Consider the following 27,971-nt stretch of genomic DNA (forward strand, 5'->3'; position numbering starts at 1 on the left):
TAAATCTTAGATTTCCATCCATGCCCCCTTTCCTAATCAGTTAGAAAAGTAAGAGCAAGGATAGGTCTTCAGGACCCAGCTGTGGATTTGTGGTGGATCACCTCAAGCTCTTCCCTCAGACCTTTCTGAGACTCTGGTGAGCATTATGGACCCGCTCCCCTGGAAAACAATACATATATATACATGCAGAGACGCACAAAGTCCAGGCTAAGAACCCCTCCCCAGGATGACTGCTCGAGGAGGAATATTTGTTGTTAAACCATGAGGCCCACCTTCCTCTAGACACGGGCGACTTCCAGTCCTGTGCCGGCTTCGCCACATTCCCATGTGCCTCTGGTGCCCTGGAGGTCGTCTTTGGTATTTCTGTGGAAATCTTTTACATTAAGAGCATTTCCTCTTAAGTTTTTAAAAGCTTCTACTTAAGCTCCTTCCGCCCTCATGTAATCAAAAGATTGATACTGGTACATAAAAGTAATAACAGTAATTAAGAAACTTTAGCAGCTCTCTTTTCTTATGAAAAGCCCTAGAAACAGGTTTATACGAGACTAAAAAAATCAGACACCCATTTTCCCACTTTAAAGCAACACTACAGTTAAATTCTTTTATACAGAGCAACCCATTTCCCCTTTGATTATTTTCAGTACTAATTTATTTTCTCTAATTTATAAGAAGAATATCTTTCCTCTTGGCTCCTAAGCCAAGCCCACAGCCCATAACGTCTTTGTCCTGGGCTGTGACAGCAGAAAGAGGAAGTTTGAAGAATTGTGTTTCTTCTCATCTCTGTTCTAGTGCTGGACATCAGTATGCTCTCTTCCCAAGACGTGGTCCGCATGCTGCTGTCCCTGCAGCCCTTTCTCCAGGATGCCATCCAGAAGAAGCGCACAGGCCGGACCTGGGAGAACATCCAGCACGTGCAGGGGCCACTCACCTGGCAGCAGTTCCACAAAATGGCAGGACGGGGAACCTACGGTAGACCACTTTCCCGCTTTAAGCTCCTTCTGACTTCCATTCATCGAAGAGCAGCTTTAGTTACCATCAAATCCTTGCCTCACTGACAAAATGCAATTGTTTTTTTCATGCCTGTTAAGTTTTATGAGGAGACCTGGTGGTGCAGTGGTTAAGTGCTTGGCTGCTAGACAGAAAGTCTGCAGTTTGAACCCACCAGCTGCTCCACGGGAGAAAGATGTGGCAGTCTGCTTCTGTAAAGATTACCGCCTTGGAATTCCTATGGGGCAGTTCTACTCTGGGTCCTATAGGGTTGCTATGAGTCGGAATCGACTCGACGGCAACCGGTTATTAAGTTTTATAATCTCTTTGTTTTTCTAAAGTCACTTGTAGAGTCAGGTTTTCTGAACATCCTTGGCATAATGAAGGTCAGTGAGGAAAATCTTCCCTAAGAGCATGCTTGTTAGGTTCTCCCCACCTTCCTGATCCTCATCACATCTGGATGGACTTCTGTATTGGTTCTGGCTGCTGCTTCATCGTCAGGCTCATAATAAAAAAACAAACCAAACCTGTTGCCATCAAGTCGATTCCGACTCATAGTGACCCTATAGGACAGAGTAGAACTGCCCCATAGAGTTTCCAAGGAGCACCTAGTGGATTTGGACGGCCGACCTTCGGGTCAGCAGCCGTAGCACTTAACCACTATGCCACCAGGGTTTCCTAGGCTCATAATAGTTAGCTTAAATGAAATGAAGTAGTGCTGACTAGAAAGCTAACTTGAATTTGTTCTGGTCTTCTGATCTTGTTGTTCTGACTTATTTCATTAAGGTTATTTATCAGGGTCCATTTAATTAGAATATTTGAAAAATATTTCTAAGACTATCGTGAAAACATGTAATGAAATTTCTGATGCCAGAATTAAGACTAAGGCACCAGGAACTTCTAAATGGTCCAGGTTGCGGGAAACAGACCCTCAAACACCCTGCTAACCACACCGTTGTGTTTAGGTTCAGAAGAGTCCCCTGAGCCTTTGCCCATCCCGACTCTGCTGGTAGGCTATGACAAGGACTTCCTCACCATCTCGCCCTTCTCCTTGCCATTTTGGGAGAGGCTGTTGTTGGACCCATACGGGGGCCACCGTGATGTTGCCTATATTGTGGTGTGTCCAGAAAATGAGGCCTTGCTCGAAGGAGCCAAAACTTTCTTCAGGGACTTGAGTGCTGTGTATGAGGTAAGAAAGATATTAGGAAAATCATTTTTATGACAGGAGTCCTCTGATCGTTTCTAGTTATGACCACATTTGAAAGAACAAATATCTTCAAAGTAGATTCCAAAGAAAATTGGCAAATAGTTGTAGGATGAAGAAAAGAATTGGCTTGTTTTTCTGGAAGTAAACTGCTTTTCCATCTTGGTGTGTTATATTTTGTTAGATTTAGAAGACTTTTCTCTAATCCAGCCTTACCACACATTTTCAAATTCCATCCACTGTTTTATCTCCATTTATGTGCTCAAAGTTTAAAAGTGTTCCTCACCAGGGTAGGGTGGCTGTTTAGAAGATGAGTGTTACAGAAGAAAGCTTACTTACTCTTTCTTGCTCGCTCGCTCGCTCTCTTTTTTTTTTTAGGTGAGGGGGAGTTCCTGAAAACAGTATAAAAAAAGGTTAGCTTGAAAATTTCTGAATCTAGAGATAACTTAAATGAATCATGTCTCATGTCTCTGTGATTTTTTTAGAATTTATTTTTTTGTAGTTGTTGAGAAAATACACTCAGCAGAACATATACCAGTTCATTGCTACATGTACAACTCAGTGACATTGATTACATTCTTTGGGTTGTGCAGCCATTCTCACCCTCCTTTTCTGAGTTGTTCCACCTCCATTAACATACACTCACTGCCCCCTAAGGTTCCTGTCTAATCTTTCTAGTTGCTGTTGTCAATGTGATCCATATAGGTAGTTCTTAAAAGAGCATAACACCCAAGGAAGACATTCTTTTCTGTGATGTTTTATTTAACATTATATTCATCTTAATACTAAAATTTTGATACCTATCAATTGTCTTAATAATTAAAAACAAGGTAAATAATTTTATATCTTTAGGTATATAAATTCCTGTTACTTTTAAAAAGTTAGAATCATGTTTGTCTTTGAAGAGTAAGTGTTACATTTCTTCTGCTAAAGTACATATACACTAAGTTCTTTTGACACTTCTAATGTCTTTACGTTTGGCAAGATTAAATGGAGTTAGTATTTTTTAAGTGCTTAGAACTGTCACAGGCAGATTATAAGCATTACAAAAGTGTGTGGTAAGTCAGATGCTAAGTTGAATTTCAAAAATATTGCAGAACAGGACATTCACTCTCTAAGTGAGTAAACTAAATAGTAAACTTGTGCATTGCTACGAATTCCTGAGGAGATACTAATTTGTGATGTCATGGTATCAATTAAGCCACTGAATGAAGGAAGCCCTTGGATACTGTAATTTCTGAACAGTGCCTGGTCCATGGATGCATACTAACATTAAATTATAATTAACACAGAAAACTTGTTGAAGCAATTTTAAAAGCCTTAGCCATTCCCTTGAATCAAGCCTTCAGCATAAGCTACAGAATATAAAAGGATTGCGGATCTTTGTAGAAGACGCAGTTGCTCTTTTTTTCTTAATGACTTCACTGGAATTGCTCACTTGGCAGTAGTTCATACCTGCTTAAGAAGAGTGGACACCAGAGAACTGTGTAGGGCTTGGTAAGCCTTCACTTCATCAGCTCTAGTAAGGGAGAATGATACGGCCTTTCCTGCTGGTGAACAGGTAGTTAAGTAGCTTACCTTTTGCAGGTACATTATATTAATTCTCTGCTGTATGCACCCATTTAGTGTCCTGGAGAGTAATAACCAAATCTCATTCTCCTGAAACAACTATTTACTTAAAAGAAGTGATAAGCATGTTCTCTGCTTTAGCGGGCCTTGCTACTGGTGATCTCCAAATGTCTGCATCAGTGAAACAGATGGCCGATAAAATTTTAATGTTATCTTATGGGAAAACCTGATGAGTAGGGATTACTTCAGTGGTTTTAGTGGACAGATGTCTCCGTCAGCCCCAGTAGGTAGAAGTCTGGTTACTCTTCATTTGATCATTAGCAACCAGGTAGTGCTCAGCAGTCTCCTGTCGTGCAGGAAGAACGGGCTTGAGTGAAGTAACACCTCGTTTCTTCTGTTTTTCAAACGCTTAATCCGAGTTTTGGAAAGACAGATAGCAATTTCAGGGTATGTTATAACTGCCAGAAAGGGCCGTCTTAGGATGATGGGTTTTTGTGTGTGTGTGTGTGATAAAGCTAAAAAAAAAAAAGGAAATGCCTCTGTTTGTGGTAAAGTCTCTCCCTTGCTAAGCGTATGTCCCGGACAAAGGCATGGTTCCTGTGGTAAACGATGATCTCGTCTGTGGTCGCAGATGTGTAGGCTTGGGCAGCACAAACCCATCTGCAAAGTGCTCCGAGACGGGATCATGCGTGTGGGGAAGACCGTGGCACAGAAGCTGACCGATGAGCTCGTGAGCGAATGGTTCAGCCAGCCCTGGGGCAGCGAGGAGAATGACAATCATTCCAGACTCAAACTGTACGCGCAAGTTTGCCGCCATCACCTAGGTAAATGCGAGTTTGTTTGTCCAAGTAGAGTTTGAGAAATAAAACAGCCGATTTTCTCTTTTCCTACCCGGCAGGGATACAACGGTAGGTTTCTTTTGTCTCCAGTAGTGTTCTGCATTTGTTTATTTTTTTGGTTCAATTTTTGTGTTCTAGGTTATTAAATATTATTATGTAGACACATACTCTTTTAAAAACTATCTAAAGTAAAGATGTCATATCTAATTTACTCCACCTTTAGAAACTTAGCAGCATGATTTGGTTTGAACAGTTTAATTTTAACCCAGATACTCAAAGAGAATTTTGGAAGCTCATAAAGCCGTATACACAGAGGACCACAGTGTATCGTGACAGCTACAGACTGTGTGTGGCCTCTGATTTCCACTGAAGGCATATGGAATCAATCTGAAAGGAGAATGTTCCAGATGATTAATTCCCTCTCTTCAAAACTCTTCTCCAGAATTTATCATAAATAGCTCCATGTTCATTTCATGTTTGCATAATATATAAGCATGCTTGTTCAGTTGTGGAGCTAGCATTTTGAGCAACGTAATCATAGTATTGCAGCCCGAAAGCATACTTTTTAAGTGACCATTCTACATTTCTGATTCAGTCTGACATTGCAGACATCACTAAAGTCACCTCTTTGCATGGACTCTTTCAGCACCTTATTTAGCCACTCTGCAGCTGGACAGCAGCCTGTTGATACCACCTAAATACCAGACCCCACCAGCAGCACAGGGACAAGCTACACCTGGGAATGCTGGGCCTTTAGCTTCAAATTCAGGATCAGCAGTGCCCCCAGCTGGCAGTGCATTTAATCCCACCTCCAATGGTAGTTCTGCGAACCCTGCAGCAAGTAGTTCTGCACCTGGCTCCTCGGTGCCACCGGTCTCATCATCTTCCTCTGCCCCCGGCATCAACCAGATGAGCACTACCTCTTCTTCGGGATTCAGTGGTAGTGTTGGAGGGCAGAACCCCAGCACAGGGGGCAGTTCTGCAGACAGAACGCAAGGGAACATTGGCTGTGGGGGAGACACCGAGCCTGGGCAGAGCTCCGCTCAGCCCTCACAGGATGGACAAGAAAGGTACATTACTCACAGATTAAAGCAAGTGGCTTCAGCGCAAGACTCCTCTCTGCTCTTGTTCTGCTCCCCTGCCCTCCCCTTGACCTCATTACTTTCTAAATCCAGTAAAGTACTCTAATTCTCTTCTTCCCAAAAGAAAATGACAACCATCAGTGTGTAGCTACAGTCTTAAGAAAGGTGCGACTTTTGGATGATAACCTAGACCAAACCCACAGCCACTGAGTCAATCAGAGCAGAGCTCTGCCCCATGGGGTTTCCACGGAGCGGCTGGTAGATTCAAACTGCCGACCTTTTGGTGAGCAGCCGAGCTCTTAACCGCTGTGTCACCAGAGCTGTTTGGTATGATAATTTACTATTAAACATCTCTGTAGAATATACCCGCAGAAAAGAAAGAGGAGGTTGAAAAAAACACTTCCCGTTATAGAGACTATGTTGTCATTTTCCAGCTGTCCTGGAGCTCTGGTGGCATAGTGGTTGAGAGATATGGCTGCTAACCAAAAGCTCAGCAGTTGGAATCCACCAGCTGCTCCTTCGAAACCCTACAGGGCAGTTCTACTCTGTCCTGTAGGGTCGCTATGAGTCGGAGTTGACTCAGCAGCAATGAGTTTGGTTTGGGTTTGGTTTCTAGTGCTTACTGGCCCAGTTTGCCTTCATTTTGATAATATGGTATATATCAATGTTACATTTAATCTGTAATCATTGCCCAGGCAGCCAGCGTGCTCTAGGACTGATTTATTTTGTATAACTTTTTATTTTGTGCATCTTACAAGTGCCTTTCTCCCCAGTGTTACAGAAAGGGAGAGAATAGGCATCCCCACGGAACCTGACTCTGCAGACAGCCAAGCGTATCCTCCAGCTGTGGTCATTTACATGGTGGACCCGTTCACCTACACCTCAGAGGAAGACTCCACTTCCGGAAACTTTTGGCTGTTGAGCTTGATGCGCTGCTACACAGAGATGCTGGATAATTTACCTGAGCATATGAGAAATTCTTTCATTCTCCAGGTGACTATTTGCAAGTTTATTCTTTATTTAAAAAAAATTTTATTGTGCTTTAGGTAAAAGTTACAGCACAAATTAATTTCTCATTCAAAAATTTATACACAAATTGTTTTGTGACATTGGTTGCAAGCCCTACAATGTAGTCTTTATTTTTATTGTTGTTTTTATGAATGTAAATAAAGGTTCATGGCTAGAATTTTTTTATAAGTATAGGAAAGTATAAAAGATAAGATTCGTAATTCCATCTTCCAGATTCAACCGTCATTATCAGATGGTTTCTAGCCTCTTTTGGTGTGTTTGTTTATATCGCTGAGATCATATTTTCAATGTAATTTGTAGTCTTTTTTCTAACATTCATGAACACTTTTCCATGTTACTTTAAATTCTCACTTTTTAACAACTGCACATTTTCCACATTTAACTATAGCCTATATAGTTAGATATTTAACTTCCACTTTTTCACTATTATAAAGTCATAGTAGAAACCTTTACTGATAACATTTCACATCTCATTTCATTGCTTAAAGTGGATTCTTATACGTAGATACTGATAAATTACCGCTACATTCCTTTCCGGAAAGGTTCTGCTTATTTACATTACCTCCTGCAGTGAGTGGGCATTTCCTTTTCACTGCACCATTGCCAGCTTTCTAGTATCATAATTAAAAAGTATTTCATGATTTCATAGGTAAAAGCTGCTGCTTTAGGTTTTTGTGTTTTATTTATTTGATGTCACTTTAGCTGAAGCTATCTTTTTAGAAGGAAAAGCTTGGAATGAAAGTTCTCAGGATTGGCTACTGACTGTCACTGTTTTGGAGCTTGTGTCACAAACTATCAGACTGTGACTCCAGAGATGCCGTGCCCAGTGTATACACATTATAAAAATGAGAAATATGTTAAAATTCAAGTTTTTAAAATTCTGGGTCATGGCAACAAATTTAGAAGTCTTTCCTCAAATGGCAACAGGGTGATTTGTAAATGACAGTATAACTTGACAAACGTCACACACCTCTTCTTAAATTTCGGGTGACATCTGGCATATTAACATGTCCCTGGGAGGGACTGGGATTGAATACGTGTATGTATTTTAAAACTAAGGTTTAAGTAAAGAACCTGTGCCCTTTCACTTTCCGGCTTTCTTTCCATCACACTAGATCTCCGTTTCTAGTTTTGTTCCTATTTGTGTCTTAGATTGTGCCTTGCCAGTACATGCTGCAGACAATGAAGGATGAGCAAGTTTTCTACATTCAGTACTTGAAGTCCATGGCATTTTCTGTGTACTGCCAGTGCAGGCGCCCTCTGCCTACACAGATCCACATCAAATCCCTCACGGGATTTGGGCCTGCAGCCAGCATTGAGATGACCCTCAAGAACCCGGAGGTGGGTGTTGGCAGGGCTGAAACATGCAAAAAAAAAAAAAAAAAGGAAAAAAAATTCAAGCAGGGGATTGTATCTAATCCAGAGGTTGGTTGGTCTTCTACCTTAGAGTTGGTAGATTTCCTTAACTCTTAAGTTAAAATAGAGGAGATAATTTTCTGAATTTTGAAAGTTTTTTAAGAAACTAGGCAAGCAGACTCTTGGTATATAGTACCTAAGGCAGCAGTATGCTTACTGCTTTTAATCACTAATGTTTGACTTTTCCAAATTTATCTTGTTCTTTGTTTTCTGAAAGTAAGCGATGTCTTACCTTCGTTAACTCTCTGCCCTCCCAGCTCTGGTTTGTGTTCTGACGCCGCAGTTGGGCCCGTTGATTCAGCGGCGTCCCTTGTGTTCTGGTGTGCACTCCTAACGGGAGTTGCCTTCTCCTCTCTCTGTCTTGGTGCATCTGTGTACAAATTAATGTTTTTTTCCTGTGTTTTCTTCTCTATTGAAACGTAAACCTGCTTTCCATAGAGACATACCTCTAGGAGAAGTTTGAAATACCAAAGCAAAAAAATTTTAATCAAAAGTTTTACACTTTATTTTACTAACCACTTTTTGTTGAGGATATGCATACAGGGCAATGATTAGAATTTTCGAAGCCTTCAAAAACCAGTTCCAACAACTTTATCACATGAAAGACTGCCCGTTAATAAAAGCCAGCCAACGACTCTATCATAAGGGAGCTTCTTAAAAACACAATTGCTGATTTTACTTAGTAAAATAGGATTGTGTGGGGGACTCTATAAAATGGTTATCCCTTTTGTAAATAAAAGCTTGGGGGTGAATCATGACGCAGTTGTTAATAGTGCATTTGCACCATTTGCACATGGTTCAGGTCAGCTTGGCCCCGAGAGAGAGCTGCTTTGCTTAGCTTATGACCTACTTTCACTCAGAGGTTTATGTGAAATTTCTGTCTTGGCAGTTTTAGGCTAGTGTACCCTTGGAGTCTGAGTTTTTCCTTTTTGTGAGCAGTTTCTCTGTTTTCTCTATTAGCCTTTTCTAGAATTTAGACAATATATTTTCTCTACCTGTTTCTTATTTTGTGTCTGGAAATTATGAATTATTGCCTTGCTTTATAAACTTAGAATCTTTCAGTTCTCTATTTCTTTGTGGTTATTCTGTAGTTCAGATGCAGTCATTCCTTGATAATTTGGTAAGAAGTGATCACAATTTCAAATGCTCACTGATAATATTCAGCATAGATTAAGGGCTAACAATCTGCTGCTGGGATATCTCAAGGCATTATGTAACATTTAAGAAAGTTATAATCAACTGGCAGAACACGATCAGGAACTCATGAGTTAAGTGAGGCTTAGATTAAAATAAATGGCAAAGAGACTTCAAGTTATATGCCCCTCCCGCCTTGCTTTGGAACAGGAAGAGAGAAATAAATCATTTTACTTTATGAAAAACAGAAGAATGTTATACATATATGCGGTAAGGTAATGAGTCCGTTGCTGAATGCTGTTTCTCCTTGCAACTGCAGCTAGAGCATTGTGCATTCAGTAAATACAGCTGGGCGCCTACTACGTGCCAGGCCCTGTTGTAGGTGCTGTGGATGCAGCAGGGAACAGAACAGCCACAGCCCTGCTCCCCTGGACTTGTCATCCTCTAGGGTGGTGCGGTGTCTTATGCAGGCAGATCCCCACACAAGAAAAAAGGCTTGAGTAGTTAGCAGTCAAGTTGTAGAGGATATCCCATCGCCAACATCGGTTTTGCTTTTCCTAGAACATCTAGCATCTGAAAAATACAGTTTGGGAAATAATGTTTTACCTAATCATTTATCACAGGCTGTCTATCGCATCTAAAATATTTGGCATTTAACTTTGTTTTACACAAAACTTTTCAGGAAACATCTGGATTCTTTTCTTCTAATAACAGCTTTATTGGGATCTAATTCACATCCCATAATATTCACCTTTTTAAAGTATACAGTTCAGTGGTTTTAGTATATTCAGAGAGTTGTGCAACCATCACCATTATCTAATTTTAGAACATTTTCATCGGCCCAGAAAGAAACCCCACACTCACTGGCAGTCAGTCTTCATTTTCCCCTCCCCCCAGGCCCCGGCAGCCACTAACCTGCTTCCTGTCTGTTTTGGTGGGCCTGTTCTGGACATTTCATTTAAACAGAACCATGCAATATGTGGCCCTTGATGCCCGACTTCTTTCACTTAGCATGAGGTTCTCAAGGTTCATCCATGTGGTAGCATGCATGAGTACTTCGTTCCATTTTATAGCTCAGAAATATTTCACTGTCTGGAGGCACCCTTACTGTTTATCTGTTCATCAGTTGACAGACCTTTAGATTGTTCCCACTTTTTTGGCTGTAATGAATAATGCTGCTGTGAACATTCGTGTACAAGGTTTTGTGTGGGCATGTGTTTTCAGTTCTCCTATCTAGGAGTGGAATTGCTGGGTTGTATGACAAATGAGTGGATTAATAAAAGATTAGCTTTGTGACTTTCAGCAAGTCATTAAATATCTCTGGACCTGAGTTTTGTATCCCTAAAATGAAGGAATTAGAGGAGATACAAGGTCTCTTTTAGCTTTAACATTTTGTAATTCTGTTATTACTATGCCTCATGCTGTGTTGTGTAGGAGTCGGCAGCTACGGCTTTAGGCTCAATCTGGCTGGAAGCCTCTATTTGTATAGCCAGCAGGCTGAGGAAAATATGCAAGAGACCCACAAAGTCTAAAATAGTTATTATTTGGGCCTTCACATAAAGTTTGCTGACCCCTGCTGTAGTTTATTAAATATTTAAATGTGTATGATAGCTACAAACAAAGATGACAATTAAAATCTGTCACGGTGTATTTAAACTGTTTGTCTTAGGTGACAGCTAATGCTTTGATTTCTTAAATCGTATATGTGTGTATGTGTATATCTGTGTACAAATGTGTATGTATGTATAGGTATAATGTACATACTGGTAAATCTTCACTGCGTAAAAATACCATGTAACCAGCACAAGAAACAAAAACATAACCCGTATCCAGAAGCCCCTTCTCAGCCACTCCAAGATAATCACTCTTCTGACTTCTTACAACACAATTTTGCCTGCTTTTTAACTTTATCTACATCGAATCATATTGTTTATACCCTTTTGTGTCTGGTTTCTTTCACTCAGCATCGAATTCACCGTTTTGTTGCTTATAGTTGTAGTTTGAGTCTGTTTGCTGTTTAATATTCCAGTTGTGTGACTGTGTCACAGGTTATTACCCATTTTACTGTTGATGAGTATTTAGGTTATTTCCAGTTTGGAGCTATCATATTACTGTTAAATCAACTGTCTTGTCCCTGCCCCGCAGCAGATAGAGGCCTTTTGTTGGGTCTTAGGGCAGCTATTTGTTCATCTTTAACAGCTGTTGCCACTTTTCTGATGGCATTGTGCCAATTTACACTCTCACTAGCAGTGTGTGAAAGTGCTGGTCGCTCCATATCCTCACCAGTACTTCGTGTTTTCTGCTTTTTTAAACTGTAGACAGTCTGGTGGATGAGCAGTGATATCTCACTGTGGTTTTAATTTCCATTTTCCTAATGACTAATGAAGTTGGGCTAATTTACTAAAGTAGTAATTTCTTTTAATAGGGAAATATTGACTTGATAGGGTTCCCCAGCTTATATCACTTTTAAACAGTATTCTTGTTACCATTCCACATATATATATATATATAAATAAACTGGAGAGAGTGGGAAACAGTCTATTGTCATTACTCGCTGTTGGTTTTACTCAGTGCTGTTCAGGTTTGGTTGTAAACATTAAGTTGGAAGGCCTTGTGTTGATATTGACTCTGATTTTGATTGCAGCGTCCCAGCCCAATCCAGCTTTACTCCCCTCCCTTTATACTGGCCCCAATCAAAGACAAGCAGACAGAGCTGGGAGAGACGTTTGGTGAGGCCAGCCAGAAGTACAATGTGCTCTTTGTGGGCTACTGTCTGTCTCACGACCAGCGCTGGCTTCTGGCATCCTGCACTGACCTCCACGGGGAGTTATTAGAGACCTGCATTGTAAATATTGCTTTACCAAACAGGTGAGGAGCCTCGGGGTTTGTGGTGCATGTAACTTGATGCTGTGTTCTTCCTCAGATGTGCACCTAACTGTCCTGTCTAAATGCAGTGGGTACAGTGTAGGTGGGCTTTTGGAATTGTCTTTTTAAGTGATAACTTTGACTCACTTGGGGACCCCTCGTCCATTTCTTTCTTTTTTAGATCACGGAGGAGTAAAGTATCTGCACGTAAAATTGGACTACAGAAGTTATGGGAATGGTGCATAGGGATTGTCCAAATGACATCTCTACCCTGGAGAGTTGTAATTGGGCGGCTAGGACGTCTGGGCCATGGGGAGCTTAAAGGTGAGAGATTTCTGAAGTGGTACGTACAGGAAACAAAGGGACAGGGTGAGCCAATGCCGTTAACTGCTCTAAGAGGGAAAACGTAAAAGCTGGTCGTACCCATAAAGTCGATTACATGTACAGGGTAAGTCAGTGGTTTTCAAACTTTTCTTTAGCAGCAGAACTATAGATGCAAATGCAATCTTAAAAACTGAACCCCAACATATAAAACAGTAAAAAATTTTTAACATAAAATAATGAATTCAAGTTCCTAACATTTACATACATATATTCAATCAGTGACAAGAAGTTAGTTTTAACATAAAAATCTTATATCAGAGATTATAAATGATAGTTGAAGCCATTAAAAAAAAGTCTTCAGTTTATTTCTGGTGCTTTTTTGTTTGTTTTTGTAGTTGGTGCTGATAATTTCTGTATTTTTTTATTCTGATTTGGTAGCACAGTCACAAGAGAACTGTGCTTCCCGAGGTTAAGTGGCTGCAGACAGGAACAGACTCCTCACTTTGCCACTGGCTGGTGTTCTTCAGTCTGAAAGCCTGAGAGACAGGGGAGGTTTTTTAAAGTTGAATTCCCAAAAATCTCTACTAACTGCTTATATTCCTTATCATAACAGTCAGTCAAACACTAAAACTCACTGTAACAGAACACAAGTGACCACCAGCAGCTGTATGGGCCTGTCCTGGCACTGCGCCCAACTTTTTCATCCTGGTGCGGCTATGTGTACAGTTTCACATGAGCAATATGAATAGGACTACATTATTAAAGAGGCCTTATTAATTAATGGCACTTTTATAAGAAGCCTCAGTATGTGCATAGAGTTGGCAGGCTTTCCCTAAGTTCCGCACAGAAACAGAGCTCAGGTCCCAAACTAGCTCGGTGGTGTTCAGTGTGCAAGTGCCACAGAGCAGGGTCAGCCTGCTGTGAAGGCCACAGAGTACACAGCCAGCTTCACAGGTTACAGCTCACTGTTGCAGCCGCTCAGTTCTGGGCCTGTAACATCAGAGCAGCCAGACAACACCTTACCGAATGGGTGTGGCTGTGTGCCAATAAAACCATTTACAAAAACAGGGAGTGGAGGGATTTGGCCCTCCGACCATAGTTTGCCAACCCCTGCGTGAGAATGTGCTAGTTACTTATTGATTCCCATCAGGTATCTCTGGAACCCCGGCTAGAAAACCAGTCACGCAGCTATACCTTCCATCACAACAAATGCCAAAGGGAGTTATTTTTTTAGGGCTTACAGCAGTTTATACAACTATTACATTTTATATATATATATATATGTATGTGTTTTCTTAGGCATCTGTCTGTACACCTTTTTTTTTTTTTTTTTTTTTTTGGTATAATAGTTCTGTAGACCAGTAGAAAATATCCCCCTTCTCAATTTTTAAAGAATATCATACTTATAATGAATCTTGTATCAGCAGCCTGGAGGTCTAATACATTAGGGGATTCCTCATTTCATTTCTGTCAGAATTCCTATCTTACTCCCAGTCTGCTTTCTAGTCAATCTTCGTTCTTAAAGGCTTTGGGCTATTCTTAACTCTTGGGAAAATTCAGAATATAATAGAAAAGAAGAGACGGGGAATAAAAATGTGGTCTACTAGTTTAGTCACTTGGTGTTTTGGACAATTACTAAGGCCATCACCTTCCCTCTGGAGGATCTGAGGTCCATACCTCATTGCATTTCTGCAGGGTAGCATCCGACGTGAGCCTTCAGATTTCAGAGTCAGCTGTGTGAATGTCTGTTCTCTATCTCCAGCGTCTGTAATGACATACTCAACGCCGCCTTTTTCCTCCTCATTTTGTTTGAAACATGGAGCCCACTACTGTGTGGTTTCCTATGGTTTTTAAACATGTTCTTCATGTTCCTGGCAACTTTTATTTCAGCCACTTTAGTTTGAGGTTTGTTAGGAATATGAAAACAATTTTCCTTTCACCTGTTCCCTAAGGGGAGAAACAGCTTGTTTTTTTTAAAAAAAAAAAAAGGAGGTAAAAAGCATATTCTGGCATGGCACTCCCCTAGAGGGACATGACGTGGCAGTTATTTCCCTGCTGCAGGAATTCCACCTCCTTCGTTTGGTTAGGACGGTAGAAAGAAGAGGACAAAGGGGCTTTCCCTTCCCAGAGTAACATGACCCCTCCACAGTTTTCTGATTAGACAGAGTGCTTTTGTTTGGAGGCAACAAACAAAAATTAGAAAAACTGTGCCAACTTTTGTATCTGTACAGTGAGCGTGGCACCATTTGGAGCACCTCACCCCTACTCTCAGTGGATGAGCTCTTTTGGGTGTTGGAAGAATGCTTCTTTCATGGAAACAGGAGTCTGTAGCAGTTAACAAACCTGAGGTCAGCCCCCAAATGCGCTCTGCTCTGAGAAAAGTGCCTGTAGGGCAGTGAAAAGAGAAGACCTGGAGGAGAAAGCGTTCAACAACTAGCGCTGGTGTCACTGTCAGAAAGCATGTTAAGGGCCTAAAGCTACCTGGGCTCTCACAGGTGATTTCAGCCATGACTTCAGTCTTCAGAACAGCAGGCCTTTGTTTCTGTATTAATGAGGTGGACTAGAGTCCACACTATGTTTTCCTCCTAGTAGGGAGGGGACCTGTCTAAAGCCATATTCCCATTAGGACCCCATCATGGGAAATTCAGTTACCAGGCAAAAGTGGTAAAAAGCTCAGACCTCACATCTGTATCAATTTCTGAAGATTGTCTGTGACCTTGATATTTGATTTCAGATTGGAGTATCCTCCTTGGAGAATGTTCACTACAGACAATCAGCAAACAGCTCAAGGATGTGTGCCGGATGTGTGGAATCTCTGCCGCAGACTCTCCTTCTATCCTCAGTGCCTGCCTGGTTGCTATGGAGCCCCAGGGCTCCTTTGTCGTGATGCCAGGTAAGTCTCCTCTTGTCAGTTTCGTTAATTAGGTATCATGTCAGGTCAGTCCATCCAAACTGCAGTCCACAGACAAGTGTAGAATCTACCTTTATATCTTTATAAGAGAAGGTTGAGCTTTGGGCTCCGAAATAGAAACCATTTGATCCTCTTCCAAAGAGAGTGGTTTATGAGTTTATTATCCTTGTAGATCGTAGTTTGGGACAGAAACCATGTATAATTGAATCTAGAGTCATGGCTGAGGACGTGACCCCAACTTGTTAGTGTACGAAGATCAACACCCTTCCAGAAACTACTGAAGTGGATACCAGCATGATACATATTTGAATATCCTTTTGAAGACAAGTATTTGACTGAATCTCCAAGCTGCCTCAAGAGGATATTTAGAGTCTCTCTGACAGAGCTGAGGATCAATGGTGAGGCAAGGAGGGCTAACGTGTTAGAGGCGCCTGGCACACGGTCACCTCTCAGTATAGAAGTGCTGGTGTGTGGATGACCAAAACATGGTGGCCACAGAATTTTTAAAAATCTGGCTGGTTTTAAAAAACCAGCAACTAAGCAATTTTATTATTTTAAAACTAAGCAATTTTATACTTTTCTTTTTACCATCCAGATATTTCTTGGGAGACCCTATGCACTCACTCCTCATAGAAATCAAGTGTTGTGGTGTGAAGATGGGGTTACTTGTCATCAACCTAGCGAGGGTGATCCTGCACTGGCCTGCTCCTTAGACCTTAGGTTACCTCAGTGCTTGCACCTGTTGGACAAATGACATAACCTCTCTGTGCTGTTCTCACCCATAAAGGGGGCATATAGTTCCTGCCCTGAGGTGGCTGTGACGATTTAGTGGATAACATGAGTACCATTTCTACAATGCTGTATGCTTTAGGAGAACAGTAATTTATAAATGATGAGCAACCACAGGAGGAAAGAAAGCGGGCGATTTATTTTTGGAAATAGTTCTTATGTAAGAAATTACGACGTTTGGTTCCCATAGCCCTGAGTCAGTTTCTCTGAAGATGTTTAAATAATTTGGCTCAACTTTCAATGAGTATCTGTCGTGACGGTTGTGTCAGACGCCTATTCAGACTACGCCTTCTTCAAACTTCATTTCTGAGGTTGTTCACTGCTGTGCAACAAGAGTTGATGTGATTCCCTTATCTTTAGATGCTGTCACAATGGGCTCTGTTTTTGGCCGAAGTACTGCACTGAACATGCAGTCATCTCAGCTCAACACACCGCAAGATGCCTCCTGTACACACATCTTGGTGTTCCCCACATCGTCAACCATCCAGGTGGCTCCAGCCAACTATCCCAATGAAGATGGGTTTAGCCCCAACAATGGTGAGTGGAAGACCCAGTGTGAACAGAGCTCAGCTTCATCAAGTATGGGGCCCTTGGGCTGCTGCAAGTTTCTCTGTGTTATGATAAACATATGAAATAGGAAGAGGGCTGTGAAAGGTTGAGATCTTTGTTTTAAAGATTTCAGTCTGCACTATTACAAAGACCAAACAGATACTTACCTCTTTGGGGCAGTTAACTTTCTCTTGTTTTTCATAAAAGGCAAAAAATAACTCTCCTCTCTGGTGGTGTCCTACACATGGGTGTCACTCTTACAGTAAATACTTGCTAATCTGATTTGAAATGCACGAACACTACTAGGCAACATGGACATAATGCCTGCCTTCAGCTGGCCGTTAGGAATCTACTTGGTGTATCGTAACTCCTTACTCGATTATCCTTAATGAACTTCTTGGGCTTGAATATCTGTAAGGCATCTGTTAAGAAATGGTTATTTATAAACTGTAGAATGTGCAATATCATGCAGCCACTTAATTGCTTTTGAAAAATTTTTAACAGCTGCCCCCATTTACCCTTATTAAATGGGGAAGGAGAAAGGATACCAAACTTTATATGTAGTCTGATCACAACAAAATAGCAGATATATGAGGAAACCATAGCAAAAAATGTTCACTTACTAATCTAGTGAACAATTTCACATGGGTTTCACAACTTTAATTAGTAAGTAAGCACTAAGTAAGCCCATGCTTACTTGGTAATCTGTCCTGTCAGGGATTGTAACTTTGAAAAGAGGTTTTGATCTATAGGAAGGTGCTGTGGGTTTGGGAGAAATGCCAGCCATATCTAGAAAAGCAGAAATTTTGAATGTGGTGAAAAAATGTGAAATTGTTCCCTACAGATGATCTAGTAAGCAAGGTGAGCACCGTGCTCACCTTGCCTATTGGATAATCCGCCCCTGGTTATGGGTGGTTGTTACACCTCTTCATACTTTTTCCAGTTTTTCTGCTGTGAGCACACCTTTTTTAATGTGGGAGAGGGTTTCTTAATGAAAACCTCATGCTTTGATCTGCTTTTGGGATAGGCCTCCAGTTTGAGAACAGGCTCACACCTGTTAACATGCACTAACTCAGTCTCCAGTATTTTAGATGTTAATTGGATGCATAAACAGAGTCTACTGTTTCCTTAGATGGTGTCAGTGTTAACTTTAATAATTAGATCGCGTCTTTAGCTGTTCTGCTGTACTTTGTGTGCCTTTGGAGGCTACACAGTGTGGGTTTTATTTTATGTTCCTTATTCTCCGTTCTGTTCACACTTCAGATCAGGAGATTGTTGGAGGACAAAGTAAAAAGGTAATTTGCAGCACCTTGCACCCAGTTGAAAAAAAAAAAAAAAAAAAAACCCAAACTCATTGCCATCGAGTCACTTCTGACTCATAGCGACCCAAGGCAGTCATTAAATCTTACTAAGTTGTTAATGTGCAGACCCTGGTCACAGGCTAACAAGACAGTGTATTGGTTAAGTCAGGCTTGTGCGTTATCTTTTTAACTTTGGTGCTTTCTTCTTCTTTCCCCTCTAGACGATATGTTTGTTGACCTTCCATTCCCGGATGATATGGACAATGATATTGGCATACTGATGACTGGGAACCTCCATTCATCTCCCAACTCCTCCCCAGTCCCCTCCCCAGGCTCTCCTTCTGGCATCGGTGTGGGCTCTCATTTCCAGCACAGTCGGGTAAGGATGAGTTCAAGTAGGCTGTTTATAACAACCTTAACCTTAAGGAAAATAACCCTCTTGAAGTATGATCATCTTTTAACTACACACACCTTGTTTCCTGATGGTCTTGGTGTGCTGGACGAGAGAAGTAAGTGGGGAAGTGACTCTGTAGTTGTTCCACTTTGAATCAAAGGTAGGAATTTGAAAGAGATGTATTATTTTTCCTGATGAATAAGTTTTGTCAGAAAAACAGCCCTATCACGGCTGTGGGAGTTTTACGCGACTGTTGTTAGCACAAATTAGTTTGGGTTGCTTGCTGCTTCCTAGTTACTTTTTACCAAAACAACAGTGACTTCTGAGAAGCTAGTTCAGTAACCCTGCTTATTTAACACGCAAAGTCAGCGTGTTAATTGAAGAACGAATTGTCGGTTGTACTCCTTCACGTCCTGGGGCTTTCGTTTGTGCCAGCCTGGTCTTCTCTGTGGCCAGCCTGCAGGAAATGGACAGAAACAGCAGGAGGCTGATTATAAGAGAAATGCCAGAGTAGTGAGGAAAAGCCAGAGCTTACGACTAGTTTCATCTTTAAATGTGCCAGGGGTGTCAAAGGTGAGTTAACAGCAGATTTAGGGGTGAAAAGGTCTGCCATAGGTGTGCGTACTTTGTCCCAAAACTACATGAGGTGTCTTCATCACTGTACTGTACTGCTTATTTAAAGTGTTAGGAGACTGAAGGGCTAAGATGGAGGGAAGAGTGCTGCCTGGTATCTGCAACTGGACAGAAGCAACTCTGCTCATGCTCATTTAGACACAAACAGGTGCTTAGGGGACTTTGGTTTCTGTTAGGTGGGATCTCTGCTGCCAGCACCAAGTTCATTAAAGGATGGTCCAGGGAAAGGTGATGGATGTTTCGTTTAATCAGAGGGGTGAAGCCAGGGACCGCAGCTCCCACTGTCCTCTGCTACTGCCTGCCCTCATCACACCCTTCTGGAAAGAAGAGATTTTAAATGCCTTTATTTTCCCCACAATCCATTGCTAGTTAATGACAATGTATTGTTTCACTGGAGATGCTTGAGATAGGAGCTGAGAACATAAATTTCACATTGGATAGTTTTAACTTAGGATGAAGGTGATTTTTGGGAGGAAGCTAGTGGAGGAGCAGCTGAACATGTATGCCCTGGAGTCTGGTAGACCCAGGTCTGCTCTGCGGCATGGACAGGTTTACTTTGCCTTTCTCAGCCTTAGTTATGTTTTCTGTGAGATGGAAATAATAGCAGCTGCCTCCTAGTACCTGTTGTTGTAATTTAGTTTATCCATTAAGAATTTGTAATTGAAGTGTGATGTTGGTTTTGTAAGGAACAGAAGTGTGCTGTATTTCTTCCGTGTTGGGGCCTCGAGCCCTAAAGTCTTTAATTGAATGTCACAGTTCAAACGGTGCCGTTTGGAGCTAAGCAGGTGCCCTTTCCAATCCTGAACACCTGCAGCCAGGTGACCCCTGAGTGGCTTTCAGCATTTCCTCTTTCTGAACCATTAAACATTCTTTGATATCCAATTAAGACATTACAGCAGGGGAAAATTTTTGTTCAAGGTTGGAGTAAAGTTTTTATTTTTTAACCAACTCAGAAGAATTTGATGTAGTAATTGAGAATTATTTTTTTCCTCTAAAGAGGAGGTTTTTAAAAATAAATGGCTGACTTCTATTGCCTACATTAAATGTATATTTTCAACTTTGAAGCTAACTAAAAGGTGAGAAAAATGTCCACTGAAAACCCACAGCCCAGTGAGGCTCCTGTGAAGGGGTTTCTGCAGATGAAACGCGGCTCCCCCTTGGCAGTCGGAGGGGTAGCGGTGAGGGGCCGCACTGTCCTGACGGCCAGGTGCTCCGCCCCTTGCTGGCTGGTTGCTAGTAAAAGAGCATGGCTGTGGAGGGGACTCCACCTGCCATGCCAGAGACCATGCTCTCCCCATTATTGTTACCTAATGATGTCACTGAACAGATTTTACATTCTACAAAAAAGAACCCAGAGCAAAGAAACATCTACTTACTTGGCCTGATGTTGGTTTTGCTGGCATCTTCTGCCTGAGCTCTAGTTTTTTCAGTACCTGTGTGTTTGCCTTTCTTGGTCACCTGGCGTTTTTGTATGAGCTGTTGCCAGGAAGGGGATTAGAAGTGAATTGATAAAAGTTGGTTTTCAAAGCTCCATTTGAAGTGCTAAATGGGAGTTTGTTTTCCAGAGCCAGGGTGAGCGTCTCCTCTCCAGAGAAGCCCCCGAGGAGCTCAAGCAGCAGCCGCTGGCCCTCGGCTATTTTGTATCAACTGCCAGAGCTGAGAACCTCCCCCAGTGGTTTTGGTCTTCGTGTCCCCAGGCTCAGAACCAGTGCCCACTCTTCCTAAAGGTTGGTTTGATGTTATATTAAGAAATCAGTTGCATTAACCCAAGGAGGAAATTTTGTGGGGACCGGGGAAGGGGCTAATTATAGGATGGACGTATGGTTCTATATAATGACCTACACTTCCAAGTCTGTATCACATGCTGTCAATAAAGTTAAGCTGGGTGGAAGGGTAATATAACTAGCTGTCCTCTTCTTGCTCCCCTGCCACAGGCCATCAGGGATCTTCACTGGAGAAAAGCAAGAAGCTAAAACACACTTGCTCCTTCTCGCATATTTCTTAGAACCCTTTAATCCAAATTAAGCATTAAAAACGAAATCCTATATTCTAGTTTAGGTGAAAGAACCAAGGCTTCACACCAGTTCATACCCCTGTTGAGAATTTGCGTTTCCACCGCAGATCCGTGGAATCCGAACGTATAGTTTAATAAGATCCCCAGGTGATTCTTATGTGTAGTAATTTTTGAGAACCGTTGCTCAGAATTCGTACCTAACCCAGCAGCATTAGCATCGCCTGGGAAATTCTCAGAAATGCAAATTCTCAGCAGGGGTTCAAAGCCCTGGAAAAAACGATAGAATGAAATCCATTTTTCACTGACAGATTGGCAAAAATCCAAAGCTCTGACACCGTCCTCTGTGGGCAGGGCCGCGGGGGGAAGGCACACCGTGTGTTGTTTAAACCCAAAGGATGCAACCTACACACTTCCCTTCTGTGCTCTAGGGAACGATTCCAAAGACGCTATGGCAAAAGGGAAAATGCCATGTGTAAGAGACTAGAAACAACCTAAATTCATCACTGAGAGGACTGAATAAACGATGGTACATTGAGATATAGAGTATTACTCATCCATAACAAATGAGAAATACTTTTATATAATCATTCTGTGAAATAATCTTTAAGATACCCACACATATACATACATATGAGTAGACGTGTGCAGGAGGTGTATTTCCAAAAAGAAACAATGGAAGGTTAAACCGAAAACTAGTAAAATGAAGCGATTTTTTTCCCCCAGTGACTTTAACATATTATGATCAAAGAAGTTATGAAAGCCTTGTACCATATTTTTTCACAAGTAACACACCCACACATAAAACGTGAAAATTGGCATAGCGTGCTTACAAAAATAATGTGTGGGGGATTGTATGATTGGCAAAAAATGTACAACATGCATGTTATTTGCATAAAAATATGCAAATGTTAATTCTGAATTAGTGTGAACCTAGATTTTTTTTCTTTCTCTCTATAAAAGCCTGCACAGTTTCTAGCTATATCTACTGAAAAAGCTTAGGAGCAAAACACCTCTCATGCCACAGTGCGGTTCCCGAATACTACTTCTCACTCAAAAGACCAGAGTTCTTTGAAGAAGTGGCTGACTCCAGGCCAACAAATACTCAACGAATCTGGAAATCTTGTCATGCTTGAAAGCAAGGAAGTTACCAAAGATTGTTAGGGTCTTATCGGATCCAGGAGCCAACCTGGAGGGGCTCTCATTGGCCAGATATGTAAAGATTGGACCATTAAAAAAAAAAGATCACATCAATAAATTGAAAAAAACCCCACAGGTTCAGAATTGTGATGGGGGCAAAAAAACTGTCCCTGTTTGAAGCTGCTAGAGCAGCAATTCATTAATCTGAAAATTGATGAGGGAAAGATTCAAACATTTCGATGGCCTCTCCTTTACATATTATGCTAGAACTTTTAGGGGAAATGTGACAAGAACTTTATAATCAGTGGAGCATGCCAGTTCTTACTGAACCTAGTGACCACTCTTATTAAAGTGAGGCAGTCAGACACTGTGACGCAGCACTACCTGTGAAGTACTCGTCCCCCCCCATGGACTCTGAACCAGTCAAGCCTCTAGACGCAGCTGTCAGTTTATGGGCGGGAAGGAGGCTAGAGGAAGATGTCCACCACAGGGATACACTCAACCATACCCAGCTGGTGGGGCCGCCTCGAGCGACATCTTCAGAGGCACATGGGTTTTACTCATGTGCAGTGTGTGGACGAGGTTGGCTCGTGATTTTAATAAACCAAATGTAAAAACATTTTTGAAATGATCATGAAAATTGTAGATAGATTGGTTATTACATGATACTAAGGAGTCATTATTAACTTTAGTTGGTATGATAATTATTTTTTTTGAAATATCTGCTGAATTATTTACAGGCAAAATCATACAATATCTGGGTTTCGTTTTAAAATAACCCAGCAAAAAAAACAAAGTGAAGGATGATGGTAATTGCTGAAGCTTGGGCTTGGAGATGTGGGTACATGGGACTCCATTCTGTATTACGCAATTGTTGCATATATGTTTGACCATTTCCATTAAAAAATAAAATTTAGGGATGAAAGGAGAAAAATAGGGGCAAAAAGCGAGCTTATTTTTTTCAACTCACGGATATGGAGTTATTTGGGATCACACTGGGTCTGATCTGGGTGACTGGGCAGTCTAAAATTCGTAGACTCACAGAAGCCCTGATTGCTAAGGGCTCGAGAGCTCGGCTCCCGGCAGATGCGGGCCTACCTGTCCTCCGTGCCTTGGCTGCATAGACGGGAGGGTAACTACCTTTGTTCTCTCGCCAGGCTTCGCTGCATCACCACATTTCGGTAGCACAGACGGATGAACTTCTCCCTGCCAGGAATTCTCAGCGGGTTCCACACCCTCTGGACTCCAAAACCACATCTGATGTTTTAAGGTAGAGTCAGACCTGGGCAACGCAGTAGTGCGGTTTGAAATGATACTGCAATTGTATTCCTTTCCCCTTGTTTTAATGTGAGTGTGGTACTCATGGGAAAGATGCTACCTTTGTGCAGTGGAGCACTTTCTGATGAGCTTGTGAGAGCTACAGTAGCCCCATATGTGCAAAGGACAGGCGGTGGAACATAGGTGAATCCAGTAGTTGCCTGTGCTTACAGTTGTCTTTGCTTCCTGTTTAGAGGCAGCCTTTAGTGGTGATGAAAACAGATCAGAACCAGGAAGTGGGTACTTAGAGATTGAGTCTGGGACTTAAAGCACTTGGCAGTGAAAACATTTTTAACCCTCCCTGGCATATAAAATCAACTAGAACATAAATTCCACCATCGGGAAATGCCTCCCAGAGGTGTGTCTTCATTATCTTGCTCTCCAGCAGGCCATCCATTCTTTATGTACTGTAAGAAAATGTATCAGCTTTTTCTAATGTTTTCTAACTCTTAAATGATTTGGAAATTATAGTTTAACAAGAACCTGACAAACATGATTTTGGCTCCTAGGGCCTCTAGAGTAACGCTGTCCAGTAGGAACATACTGTGAGCCACAGATCTCATTTACTATTTTCTCACATTGTTGTTAGCTGTCATCAGTCGATTCCAATTCATGGCGACTCCATTTTCTAATAGCCACATTAAAATAGTTTTAAAAAAATCAGTGGAGTTAATTTTAGTAATCTTTTATCTCCTGTAGCTATGGATATATTAGAGTTATCTATATATTTAGTGTATCTAAACTATTAGAATATTTTTGTATTGATTACATATAGAAATTGAGATATTTTACGTTCTTTTTTTTAAAATACTAAGTCTTTGAAATCCAGTGCATATTTTACACTCACAGTCAGTCTCAGTCCAGACCTGCCACATTTCAAGTGCTCAGTAGCCAGGCTACTTTGTTCGGTTGTGTAGTTCTAGAAGGGGGACATGAGAAGAACCATGTGAAAGAGCGTAAGCACTTGCTGTAGGCCTCCTCCCGACTGCAGCCTGGCACGTGTCAGGATGTAGGGGCAGCCGAGTGGCCCGGCCCTGACTCCGCCTCCTCTCTTGCAGGTTTGTTCTGGAGCAGTACAATGCTCTGTCCTGGCTCACATGCAACCCAGCCACCCAGGACCGTACTTCCTGCCTCCCTGTCCACTTCGTGGTGCTCACTCAGTTGTACAACGCCATCATGAATATACTTTAATGGAAAAGCACTTGTGCTCTCGGGCTCAGTTCCTTCTCGCGCGAGCCCGGTCCGAGGAGCCTGCTACACTCTGCAGACACCCCATCCTTCTCGTCACACCCTCTCCACAGTCCTGCACTGTGACCACTTCTCAGCAGGCACATGGCAATTCTGCAGTGTTCATTTCCAGGGGGACTCACTGACCCTTCTCTGATGGACTGGAAACTTCCATGAGCAGTGACTTCAGCCAGTGTTGCAGTGTGTGCAGCCCCAAACCACTGGTCCACGGGAAGCTTTTTCATTGTTGGTTTTTAAGAGGGAAACAGAAGATACAGTATCCTTTTGCACAACAGTCTCTGTTTAAAAATCAGGGCCATTTAGCCCTTTGGATGAAATCCTCTAGTTATTGGTGTATGGCCTGTGGGTTACCTGAACTCCATAATCTGGGACTTTCTAAGAATAAGAACCAGCTCGAGTATATGACTTCACGATGGGCTGTCTCCTCGTGCCCCCTCCAGGGGGCGCGAGTGCTCTGCTTGACCACATACCTGTGTGGAGATACGAAAGGTCTGGAGACATCTTCATTTTATTTATTTTAAGTTGTTTTGTCATATGGATTTTTGTGATTTTATTTTAATTTTTTTTCAATTCCTGAGGACCAGGTACAGTAGCTGAAACCCAACTCAGACCCACCATAGGATTCTCTGACTACATACCTCTGTCCTAGAAGCCGGAAAAGGAGTGAAACACATGGGGGAGATCATGCCTAAACAGTCACATACTCAAAGCCACCCAGCAGTAGGTTTTGTTAAGAACAAACTGGGTTTTGAAAGTTCTGCCATGTTCCTTATTAAAAGTGGCCAGCGTTTCATGAAGGATAACATTTCTATACAGAAGGCAGGCGAGCTCAACCCAGAGCCATGAAGGCAAGTCCCTTACCTGTTTTATACAGTCACAATGGAAATCTATTTTCTAGTGAATTCTTATCGAAAGCCAGGTCTCTCCTCTCATTAGTTCAAACAGGATTCATGTACATATCACAATCAAAAGTGTTTGCTCAGAAAAATCTGTCATAAATATGGTGAACTTTTTCTGGACCATAGGAATATTATTTCAAAGAAATATTACAACTTACCATTAAATTAGTACTTGAAGTTGAGCCTTCATGGTGGGACTTTTTTAAAAACACCTTTTTAAAGCATCAGTGGCTGATTGAGGTATTTTATGACTCCTCATTCCAGGCCCCAGAGGGTTGTCTTTAAGACTCCGTTCCTAACGCTTGGTTGCTGAGCGTTTTTTTCTGAGGGGCAGTGGGCGAGGACCTACCTTCTGGGAGCAGCTTTGATCAAGCTGCTGCGCTCTAGTCATCTGTGGAGAGAATCGTGCAAATTTTAAAAGTTCTTCCAAAAGACTTCCACATCCTGGTTATTAAAAAAAAAAGAAAAATGTTAATAATTGATATGATTTTGTAAAAGTATTTTTCTTGAAATAATCTAACGTTTAAAACATTATATTAAAAACAAAGTTGTGTGGTGGGAATGTGAAAGCAGAGAAATAACTTGTAAATGGATAATTCTGTTCTCTGTACCACCAATGGGGGGGGTGACTTTCGCAATGTATAGGTTAAAAAAAAAAATCTATCAAACCATTTGTATCTAATGTGTACAGTGTAAAATTGACTTTAAAAATATTGCAGTGCTATTTTTTCTTAATCAGAAAGGAAAATTCTCAAGGCCTTTTGAAGAGCATAAGATGATGAAGATTGTAAACTTGTATAAAATTATCTTGGTGAGAAGACAAATTGTAAAGTAGATATTTGTAATCTTTTACCACTTTGGGGTTGCTTTTTTCCCAGAATTCATCAGAACTTGGAATTTTTTTTTAAACAGGCTGTTTTTAATGCAGGGGCTTTTCTTCCCTAGAAACCCAATTCTAACCAAAAAAGGAAAAAAAAAAATTAAAAAAAAAAAAACAAAAAACCCCTACAAAAATTAAAAAAAAAAAAAAAAAAGGCAGCAAAGGGTAGTTTTCATCTGGTGTCTTTTATTTAAGTTTTTTAAGTTAAGAAAAGCTGGTGACATATTTATACGTTTTTGTGCAAAAATAAATGAATGGCAATAGATTTTAAAAAATCTTATTATGTACTTCTGTGTGAAAAAAGTCTGTATAATATTTCCCTTAAATATGCATTATTTTACTTGTGAGTTTTTTACTGAAATAATCTGAAATGTACAAGCCCTGGATTTGCTACAGAGTGAGAAGTTATTTTTTTTTTTTATTTTTAATTTTGGAAATTCTGCAGAAATCAGAACCCTTACCATGGTTTGAACTATAAAAAGGGGGGAGAGGGAGGGGAGGGGCGGGTGGGGCCAGCATGCTTGTATGTATATTTCAGAACCTTTTTTAAATGTAAAAGCTGTACATTTCTGGGAAGTTCTGAATTTCTTTTGTTTCCTTTTTTCCTTCAAGCATTTTGCAGTGAGCTTCTTTTATATATAGCAAACAATTTGAAAGAATACAAAAATATGTGAAGGTCATTTAAAAAAAACTACAGTATAGCGCTGGTACAGTACACTAAAAGACTTTGATAAAAAGAAACAATAATAAAAGGCCTCCATTTTAAATGTCATTCATATATACCTTGTGGATGAGAGCTATATACTTTTACACACTTTTTTAGAGGAATAAATTATTGAATTACTGAAACTTTGAGTGGCTTTCTTCCCTCCCATCCTGCCTCTGTAATACGCTCACCTCCGCCTATTCAAAAGGTGTACGGATTCCACTGTGAACAACCCACTCTGCGGAGCCAGGCTCTGCCTTCCAGAGCCAGTAAACTGGGCATAAGGTGACTGCCCCACCCCCACCGGCCGCTCTGCAGTGGTAATTCTCAGGCTCAAAAAGGCACAAGGCCGTCCCGGGGTCGGGTTTTAAATGCTAAGGTCACCATTCTGCTAAAATGACATGCAAAGCATGGAATTCGGTTTGTAGTTCTGTAACTGTTTTGAGAAGATCAGGTCTACCAGTGTCTTCCAGCTCTAGTTTATCCTAGAAAAGCATACAAGTCTATATTTATAGTCTACTTCCCTTCTTGAATAGGAGCAGTGGTGGCACAGTGGTTAAGCACTCACTGCCAACCAAAAGGTTGGCAATTCGAACCCACCAGTGGCTCTGCAGGAGAAAAGGCCTGATGATCTGCTTCCGTAAGGACTGCAGCCTAGGAAACCCTGCAAGGCAGTCCTACTCTGCTCTATAGGGTCACGGTGAGTCAGAATGGACTCAAGGGCAACAGCGTTTCCCTTCTTAA

General features: G+C 41.3%; 1 protein-coding gene across 2 annotated transcripts in view; it reads left to right on the forward strand.

The window, feature by feature from the left end:
• The window catches only part of MED13L (mediator complex subunit 13L), a 271,111-nt gene extending 243,741 nt beyond the window's left edge, over window positions 1–27,370 (forward strand). The window contains exons 18-31 of one of the 2 annotated variants that reach the window (XM_004379045.1): window positions 790–969; window positions 1,953–2,176; window positions 4,392–4,584; window positions 5,246–5,669; window positions 6,455–6,674; window positions 7,863–8,051; window positions 11,905–12,128; window positions 12,307–12,449; window positions 15,184–15,342; window positions 16,510–16,686; window positions 18,221–18,378; window positions 20,592–20,753; window positions 23,335–23,447; window positions 24,553–27,370. In XM_004379045.1, the coding sequence (XP_004379102.1) occupies window positions 790–969; window positions 1,953–2,176; window positions 4,392–4,584; window positions 5,246–5,669; window positions 6,455–6,674; window positions 7,863–8,051; window positions 11,905–12,128; window positions 12,307–12,449; window positions 15,184–15,342; window positions 16,510–16,686; window positions 18,221–18,378; window positions 20,592–20,753; window positions 23,335–23,447; window positions 24,553–24,685 (2,699 nt within the window). In that variant the 3' untranslated portion in view covers window positions 24,686–27,370. The remainder of the gene's footprint in view (window positions 1–789; window positions 970–1,952; window positions 2,177–4,391; window positions 4,585–5,245; window positions 5,670–6,454; window positions 6,675–7,862; window positions 8,052–11,904; window positions 12,129–12,306; window positions 12,450–15,183; window positions 15,343–16,509; window positions 16,687–18,220; window positions 18,379–20,591; window positions 20,754–23,334; window positions 23,448–24,552) is intronic. The other variant, XM_023733778.1, reaches the window with a different exon arrangement.
• The last annotated feature ends 601 nt before the right edge of the window (window positions 27,371–27,971 follow it).

Source organism: Trichechus manatus, unplaced genomic scaffold (genome assembly GCF_000243295.1).
Source record: "Trichechus manatus latirostris isolate Lorelei unplaced genomic scaffold, TriManLat1.0 scaffold00061, whole genome shotgun sequence".
NCBI lineage: Eukaryota > Metazoa > Chordata > Mammalia > Sirenia > Trichechidae > Trichechus > Trichechus manatus.